The sequence below is a fragment of the Chaetura pelagica genome, unplaced genomic scaffold, assembly GCF_000747805.2.
Source record: "Chaetura pelagica isolate M959 unplaced genomic scaffold, ChaPel_1.0 scaffold499, whole genome shotgun sequence".
NCBI classification, from domain to species: domain Eukaryota; kingdom Metazoa; phylum Chordata; class Aves; order Apodiformes; family Apodidae; genus Chaetura; species Chaetura pelagica.
In genome coordinates, this window is record NW_009954615.1 from 88,756 (window position 1) to 97,926 (window position 9,171).

At 45.5% G+C, this 9,171-nt stretch overlaps 1 protein-coding gene across 1 annotated transcript in view; it reads left to right on the forward strand.

Annotated features, from left to right (window-relative positions):
• The first annotated feature begins 2,812 nt into the window (after positions 1–2,812).
• DCAF10 (DDB1 and CUL4 associated factor 10) overlaps positions 2,813–9,171 on the forward strand; it is a 12,836-nt gene continuing 6,477 nt past the window's right edge. The window contains exons 1-2 of the mRNA XM_010005531.1: positions 2,813–2,817; positions 3,713–3,826. Of these exons, the coding sequence (XP_010003833.1) occupies positions 2,813–2,817; positions 3,713–3,826 (119 nt within the window). The remainder of the gene's footprint in view (positions 2,818–3,712; positions 3,827–9,171) is intronic.

Consider the following 9,171-nt stretch of genomic DNA (forward strand, 5'->3'; position numbering starts at 1 on the left):
CAGGCAGCAGGCACGGGGAGAGCGACCAGAGAGGGCTGCCCTGCGCGGGCTGCCGTCCCCACTGCCCAGCCGCGCTCCCGGCTCCTCTGCGGTTTGTCCTAGGGGAGAGGGGGATAAACTGGGGCACGAGGTTGAGGACAGAGCGATGGAGCCATTTATTTAACCCCTCAAAAGTGTTCATAGCCGATGTCCTCAGAGGACAGTTTCTGTTTGAAATGTGACAGTTGTTTATTAATTTACGATGCCTTGGATTTTTTGGGTCTGCACAGACAAATGGGCTGAAGGGTGTCCTGCTGTGTGCCGGTGCATAGACAACAGCAAGTGACAGTTGAACTCATCGAGGGTAAAAGATGTCCTGGCACTGCAGCTCAAAGCAGAGCAGCCCATTCAGAGAGATCTGTGTGTCTGCATCTTGCTGTGTGCTTGTATGTCCAGGTTTCTTGGCAGAAAGACCTGGCAAGCTAGAGTGGTCTCAACAGTGTCTTCAGTTTGGATGGTTGGAACTGATGTCTTTGTTACATTTGTCTAGTCAGCTTTTCTGCTTTCAGTGAGTTTTCATCAGAACAGACTTCTGATTTCCATGAACATCTGAACTAATGACAGTTTTGCCAAAGTTGTGCTGTGGAGTCAGGTTTCCATCCCTTATTTGTTCCTCTGTTTTTAGAAGAGGACAAAGTTAAGCTCTAGGAATTTATTAAAACTGTTTTCAGGTGCCTGTTGCTGGAAAGCAGTTTCCTCTGTGGATCCCCAGATAGGGGCATAAGGTCCCTGAGGCAAGGGATCCACTCTTGTGGCCATGTGGGATCACTGCTGGCTCAATCACAAGGAATAAACTGGAAAAGTGCCAGGTGTTCTGTACTGGTGTGGGAAGTGTCAGCTGCAGTTGCAGTACAGCTGCCATTTAAGATCATTTGTACAAGTTTTGGACAAAAGGTATAGTTCTGCATTCCTCCCACCTCCCTTGCCTGATGCTTGTGAGACTGCATCGTGAGCTAAACCAGGGACCTTAGCTCTCCCAAACCCAACCCACCAGAAGGGTTCCTGTGCCAAAGGGCTGAGTCCATAGACCTGGTGTTCTGCTTGGCCCAGCACACCACCGGGGGTGTTGGGTAGGGTTAGGACCACAGCACTGAACCTGTTGCCTTAATGCCAAATCAAACAGCCCAAACTTTGCTGTCCTGCGCAGGTCTGTGGTGGTTAGGCTCAGCTCAGGCCACTCACAGGCCTGCCCAAACCCCTGCTATTCCGACCCATCCTGGGCCTTGGAGATGCCTGGTCTCCTGTAGCCTCTCTGAAGGAAAGGCACAGTATCCCCGTGTCCTTGTGCTTGCCCCTTCTGTCAGCTTCTTGCTTCTGCAAGCACTGTTCTGGGGTGTGGTGGGGATCTTGCCTTTGTGCTCTGTCTTCATTGCCTGTGGGGAGCTGCTTCTCCAGGGCTCATTCTGGGGACCCAAGGTCACTGGGGCACACGGCCCTTGTGCCATAACCCTGCTCTGCTGGTCAGAGGTGCTGCGATGCTGGGGAGTGCTTGAGCTTTCCTGGAGCTTTCATGGAGCTCAGCTCTGCTTGGGTAACAGGACAGACTTCACTGGCCATCACTGTACATTGTCAGGCCTCACCACCATCCGTGAGCCCAGAACACACCCATACCTGTGAGGCTGGTGCAGAGCTACCCAGCCTTCAGGCAGCTGATGTTTCTGTGCCAGTGGGAACCCCTGTGAATCCTCTGCAGACATCTCTCTGGTCTCATTCACAAATAATGTGTATCCTGGACAAGGTCTATCATTTATTTTTTTTCACTGTGAGAGCTGTATATGGAGACAGAAGTGTTTATGGGATTTTTTTGGTTGTTTTTTAGTTTTGGTTTGTTTTTTTTCGGGGAGGGGGTTTGTTTTGTCTTGGGTTTTTTGCTTTGGTTTTTTTTTAAGGAGGCAATGTCCTTGAAACAGTAATTCCTGGAAGTTGTTCTGGTGTTGGCAAGTGAATTAGGTGATGCAGTAAGATACTAAATCTTGCTCCAGACTTTAGTTTGTCCTCAGAATAGTAATGATAGTGTGGTTTAATGTCTGTTGTGAAATATCTCCTAAAAAGCATGGATAACGATTAGCCATGTTCTTAGCCTGAGTCTCTGCTTGTGCCCAGTTTAGACTGGTGCAAGTGCCTGCTGCTGCCTTTGACCCTCCCTCCTGTAACTGCACCACGGCATGGAGAAAACAACACCTTTTGTCAGAGAACTCATTTTCTTTGTGGTGAAAAGCATGATGTGTCTGATAGCAATTCCCTGGCTTCATGCTTTTTTAAAACCAAAAACTTTTAAATCTGAACTTCATAAGCTTCTAGTGAAAAAATTACTCAGTTGCAGACAGGCTAGATATTTTAAATAAAACTTTGAATCAGTCTCATTTCTGCCTTCAACATTTACTGCTTCATGCTGTTGTGATGTAGAAAAAAGCATGCAGTCAGCAGAGCTGCTTGAGTGGTTGGGCTGTTGTGGAAGGGTGCTATGCTCTAGAATTTGGCTTTAAAATTCTGCTTCTGCAGACACAGACTGAATATCATCTTGATGCTGCTTTTGGGTGGATGCCAAGCTGAGCAGCAGTCCAAGTCAGCGGTAGGGAGGAGATGAGGACATTGTGCATCTTCACTATGAAGGAGCTACTGGTTGCTACAGAGCTGTCTGCCTGTCACATAGCAGTGGTACAGCAGAGGTGGCATCTGGAAGGGGCCCAGGGAAGTGTTGTGGTAGGTGATGGGGAAGGAGCTGGCAGGGCTGTTCCCCTGTGCTGCCCCTGTAGGCAGGGTGAGTGCAGTGATGGGGTAGGAGCTGGCTTGGTTGCTGCAACTGTGAGCAGTCTGACCTGGGCAGCCTGTGCTCCTTCTCAGGGCAACCTCCACAGACCCTGCAGCTCACAGAGCTTTCCAGCTGGTCATCTGACACCTGAGCAGTGGACTGCCAGGCCACGGAACACCCCAAAAGTGTTGCCAGTGAAGGGCAGAGGGAGACCACGATACGGGCGCAGTTGTGTGCGAAACCTGCAGCAGAATTTCCACTTGCTCTTCGGTGCTGTTATCTTTCTTTTTTTTTCTTTTTTGCTGCAATATTAGGCAAATATCCTCACATGAAAAAAGCAGTGGGTTTCATGCCAGGGCTTGATTCTTCTTTTCTCCCAGACTGGAACCACTGGGCTCATGCACTGCACTGCAGTGATGAGCCAAAATACTGTCAACAACTGCTGAAAAGCCCAGGGATGTGAATACACTTAACTATGATTTATATGATGCCGTCATTGGACCTATGATGGACGTAGCTGTTATAAAACAACCACCTTGCATGTGAAGAAAAAAAGTTAATTAAAAGTAATTAAAGGATAATGTGGTCTGTCCAGCATATGCACCAGCTGTGCATTAATTAAGCCATCAGCCAGGCAGGGGAAGAGTCGTCATCCCTCAAAAAGGAATTTGAGAAGTCAGCTTCCCCAGAATAAAACAATGTGCTGTTTTCTTCTACATTTTTCAAGAATGGGTATCTGCAAAAAGGCAGTAAAAATACAGACTCTACTGCAGATTCTGTGCAGTGTCAAGAGGGAGCCAAGCTGAGTAGTGGTGAAGCTGTGTTCCTTTGAGGACAGAGAATGGAGGTTAGCTGGATGTACACAAAAGTAATTTTTTTTACTATATACAAATGTTTCTGCTTTTCTTTCCTCCCCTGCAGGTCAGTGTTGACTGTTGCTTGTGAACAGACTGAAGTGCTGCTTTTTGACCCAATATCTTCAAAGCACATCAAAACTCTCTCTGAAGCTCATGAAGACTGTGTAAATAATATCAGGTAGGTTGGAAATTGTAAAGACCTCGTGTTTTGACTTACCGTAGATCCTTCTCTCATGACAGTGTCGTAAGTTTTTGTTATGTGCTGTCCTGGGGACAGTGGGCTTTGTGAAGCCATTGGGCTGCAGTTTGCTTTGTGCCATTATCCTTTTTGGTATTGGAGAAATGGAAAGGTTGGAAACAGGAGAAGGAGGAATCTGAAAGGGATCTTTGTGGTATAAAGTGCTGAGCAGGTGGCTTCGTTGCAGGAGGAGCTGCAGGTTGTGGTAGGGTAACAGTGTTAAGGAACCATCACCTGTTTTAACTGAAAGAGCTCTGAAGGAGTGTGGTAAATCAGAGCATAACCAGTGGTGTGGGACTCATGTTTGACCTGAAGGTCTGAGACTGCAGCAAGATCAGATAATTATATCAATTTAGGAGGAAATGCTTCCTTGGGAGGGTGGCGAAACCCTGGCCCAGGTTGCCCAGGGAGGCTGTGGCTGCACCATCCCTGGAAGTGTTGAAGGGTAGGTTGGATGGGGCTTGGAGCAGGTGTACCTGCCCATGCAGGCATTGGGAACTAGATGATCTTTAAGGTCCCTTCCAACTCAAACCAGTCTGTGATTCTATGATGAATATGTGTGGTATTTTGAATTGGAACAGTAATTTCCGTAGTTGGATGGACATTTCCAACAAAGATTGGCTGCTTCAAATGTCGGGCTGATGTAGAATTGCTGGGAAAGTGAAATGGCTTCTGCAGTTCCGCTTGCACGTTGTCTTTGTGGTTTAAATCCTGTGCTTCTCCGGATGAAGTGGTAAACAACAAGCACAGGAATCATCAGTGTTCTTGTCATGTAATGTTTCTCCTTTTAAGTTCTATTATTTGTAGCTTTTCTGGGTCTGAGGATACAGTTTCACACATGAACTTAAGACACTTCTTAATCTTGTGGACAATATCGCAGCTTCTGTACTCAGATTCTCAAATAAAATAAATAAATAAATAAATAAATAAATAAATAAAACAACCAAAGACCAAAATGAAAACAACCCAAAAGCCAAACTCAAACTAAGAAATGGAGAAGCAATCTAAGCATTTCCTCTCAAAAGAGCTGAAGAAATGTGGGGTGACAGGGTCTTCACATGTTTACGAGATATATTGATGTTTCTCACAAGCTGCCTGTCCTTTCTAGAAGAGACTGAAGTTCTGCATCAGTTGGATTTCTTTCAGAAGAGCTGAAGTAAAACCTGGAGCTCTCTGACACAAATGGAGGAAGGGATGTTGAGAACATGTGTTACTGTTAGGAGATACAGCTTTTCACATGTCTTGCATACCAGTGGTTGTTCTTTACCTGTGCTTAGGTTTTAGATGGAGCTGGGTGAGGAACAGAGCTGTGTTACCAAGATAGGAGAAGGCAAAGACAAAACGGATTTATTGAGATTTCTGTAAATCTCTAATTCAGTATCTGATCTTTACATTCAGACTGCTCTTGCCAGGGATTCAGGGGAGTGAGTGTGGATCGTGTTGGATGAGAAGCATTCTATGCAGGCTTCTCAACCCTGACCCGCAGGCTCCCTCTGTTGCTGCCAGGGGTGCTAGTCTTGACAATGTATCTCATTGCTTAGTTGAGAAAAGCTTTGAAACTTCTTTCCACTTTTTTCTCTTATTCATAGGTTCTCCTTTCTTTCCACCTTGGCTGTCTGTGAGGCTTAGTAAGTCCATTCTTGGTCCTTATATGTCTTTACTCTGCATAGTTTATTTTACATGAAAGTGCCAGTACTACCTCCAAGCAGATATAACTCTCAGATCTACTGTTAGTCAGCAGACTAAGGTACTTCCTTGCACTGTGTAGTAAACTTTCTGCTTTCCTTTGAAATCTTTCTTAAAGCTTTTATTTTGTCTTTATAGAGTAGTGGCACCTTTTCCACAGTTTACCTGCATGTTACCACTTTTTGCTGCTAGAAACTTGGTACAAGGAACTCAGCTGTATTCTGTAACACCTGGTTAATAGAGCATTACCTGGGGTACAGCTTCTGCTTAATGAGCAGGACTCCAGGCTCTATACCACTGCAGAATTCCTTGTAATAAGCAGCAAAGATAAATACTCTTACTGCTGTGTCCTGCCACAGGTGCCTCATATGTGTGTACGAGCAGGGAGGTGTGTAATGATCCTCTTCCAGTAGACTCCTGGTCGCTGGGCATTGGTGTATAGTTACCTGAAGCAGATGGTGTTTTCCACTGGAATTTGGTCAGGTTTTGAGCTTAAGCCTCTGCTGTGGCACAAATGTGTTTCAAGGAGTATTTAATAGTGTTTTTAAAATTTGCTAGCTTAGTTTGGGGCCCTCTAGTGGGTTTTTGTTGCTTCTTTTATGAGGTAGGAAGACAAGGAACAATTAATCTCTATAATCTCAGTCAGTTTTACATGCCTGAGTTGTATGCACTGTCAATTACCTGGTTTTTACACTAATCCTAGACTACCTGGTCATTTTCTATATGAAAGATGTTCAGCACCATTTGTATCTCCCTGCTTCTTCTGAAACCTGTTGTGATGGATGGAGCAGGGTTACCTGTAGCATCCACAATAGAGGCAAATGATGGTCTTATAGGGGCAAGATATGTACTCTGGTTTGCTTCTGCCCTTGGATTATTCCCATTGTGGCTGGTTTCCAGTTTTTCATTGGAATTGTTGCTATTTTTATATGATGTAGCCTGGTTCTAAGTCTAAAAGATAGGATGTTTCTAGAGGTGACTTACCACATGACTCTGTGGAGGTAGTTCTTGCCTTGGTGTTCTTGTGTAGCTACTTCTGGTGTTTTTCAGATAGGTTTTATTTTCCTTTTTTATGTCACATACAGATTTTTTCCTCAAATGTCTTCATCCAACATGAATTGCAAACATAAACCAGAAATTCTTTTGTCCTTCTAAAAACAAGGGCATGCATAAATTGCAGTGGAAATGGAGTATGATAAACTTTGTTCTCTGTAATGCGAACTAAATAGTTTTAACCAGTAATTTTCTCAGTGAACAAAATTTGTCTAAGTATGCCTTCAAACAAAGTCTTGTCTTCACTTGGTGTTTCTGAAAAATCTGGTGTTTTCTGCAGTAACATCTGGACTCAGTTCATTACCTAGCTATGCCTTTTTAGTGCTGAGTCAAGCCCTTCTATCCCTTTCTGCCTGATAGAGTGCTTTTATATCAGATATTGTTCTGTAGTCACCTGAAGGTTTTCAAGCTCCCTCATGCTCCTTCAGGCAGGGGTGATACATACATTGGATTTTTGGCTGAAGACCAGAGATTGTCTTGGTAGAGAATTACCACCTGAACAGGCTAAGTACTTCATCTGATCAGTGCAGTGATCCAACTAGTATGACCCATATTCTTTTACACTTCCTCATTTTCTCCTAGTATGGCATTAGTGAGATCTGTTAAGGGAACAGGGGCTCAGGACCTGCTGAGTGGGGGTCACACACGGTGTACATGGAGCACTGTGCATGGGATGCAGATTCACCATATGGATCTGCAGGTCTGTCACTGCCCTGTGCTATGCCGAGCAGTAGGCTTGCTTTTCTTGTAGTACTTTGAGTTAAACAGGATTTTGTGTTATATTGTGATTCAAACTCAAAGCCCCAAATGCACATCTGTATTGAAGGAATCCATGAACTTGGGTAGCCAGTGACACTTGGGCAGCAGCTGCTTCCAAAGATGATCTGAAATTCTCATCCTGGACAGTGCTCTGCCCTTGCATTGTGGGATACATACTTGCTTTAATGCCTGTGAAAGGCCCTCTGCCTGCTTCCTGAGCTGTGCTACGCAGGAAGGAAAGGCAGAAACATGGGGGCAAAAGCCCCCTGCCCTTTGGTAGAGGCTGTTGAGGCTGTGCAGGTGGCACAAAGCCTTCCTGGCTGCAGGAGGTCTGAGAAGCTCGTGGCTCGGCAGCTGCAGCAGGCAGTGCTCCTGGGGCACCATGGAGCTGGATAGGCTCCAAGCAAAGGATGGGCAAAGGTGGAATGAAGTTCAGGGCCGAGGGAAATGTGCAAACAGTGGCAGTATTCAGATGTACATCCTAGTACCTGTTTCCCAGATAGCAGTGCCCTGTCCAGTGCCAGTAAAGCAGGACTGCATTGCATAGATAATCCATGGGATTAAACCTCTGGAGCAGCAGTGTGTCTGTTGGTCTTGAAGCTGGGGCCAACTCCAAGCAACAGAGGTCTGGTTGGGAAGAGGTCCTAGAGATCTGTCATCTGTAGGAACCTTCTGGTGACTGCAGGGCTTGGGGTGTCCTCATCACCTCCTAACAGGGCCGTGCTGTGCCTCCAGCACTAGTGAATCTATAGGATCCCAGAATCCACCCCTGGAGGCTTTGCCTTTGCTGGGGGTCAGGATCTGGGGGTCAGGATCTGGGGAGAGCTGTCTGTAGGTGTGAAGCAGAGCATTGTCCCCATGGGGGCATGGGCTTCTGTGTGAGCATTTCCACTGGTTCTTTGGTGGTTGTGTGGTGTTTGTGATTCATTAAAAGAAACAAAGTACCAAAAAACTTCTGCTCTGCTCCTGCAGTGTAGGAGCTACTACAGAGGTACTGCTGGTTCATATCCCAGCAGGACTGTTTTAAATGAAACTGGTTTATTGGCAAATGTTTTGCTGTATGTTGATTTTTATAATTTTTTTTATGGACACTCTGTTTATTTCTGTGCCACCTTAAATTCCAGTTTAAGAATATTTAAGTTAGGAAAGGCACTAAGCAGCCACAGAATGTCTGTCCCATTTTCAGGTTTCTAGATAATCGGCTGTTTGCAACTTGCTCTGATGACACTACAATAGCACTTTGGGATCTGAGAAAGCTGAACACAAAAGTGTGCACTCTACATGGTCACACCAGCTGGGTTAAGAACATCGAGTATGATACCAACACAAGGTTACTAGTAACGTCGGGGTTCGATGGAAGACCCATATTCTTTTACACTTCCTCATTTTCTCCTAGTATGGCATTAGTGAGATCTGTTAAGGGAACAGGGGCTCAGGACCTGCTGAGTGGGGGTCACACACGGTGTACATGGAGCACTGTGCATGGGATGCAGATTCACCATATGGATCTGCAGGTCTGTCACTGCCCTGTGCTATGCCGAGCAGTAGGCTTGCTTTTCTTGTAGTACTTTGAGTTAAACAGGATTTTGTGTTATATTGTGATTCAAACTCAAAGCCCCAAATGCACATCTGTATTGAAGGAATCAATGAACTTGGGCATTGTGGGATACATACTTGCTTTAATGCCTGTGAAAGGCCCTCTGCCTGCTTCCTGAGCTGTGCTACGCAGGAAGGAAAGGCAGAAACATGGGGGCAAAAGCCCCCTGCCCTTTGGTAGAGGCTGGTGA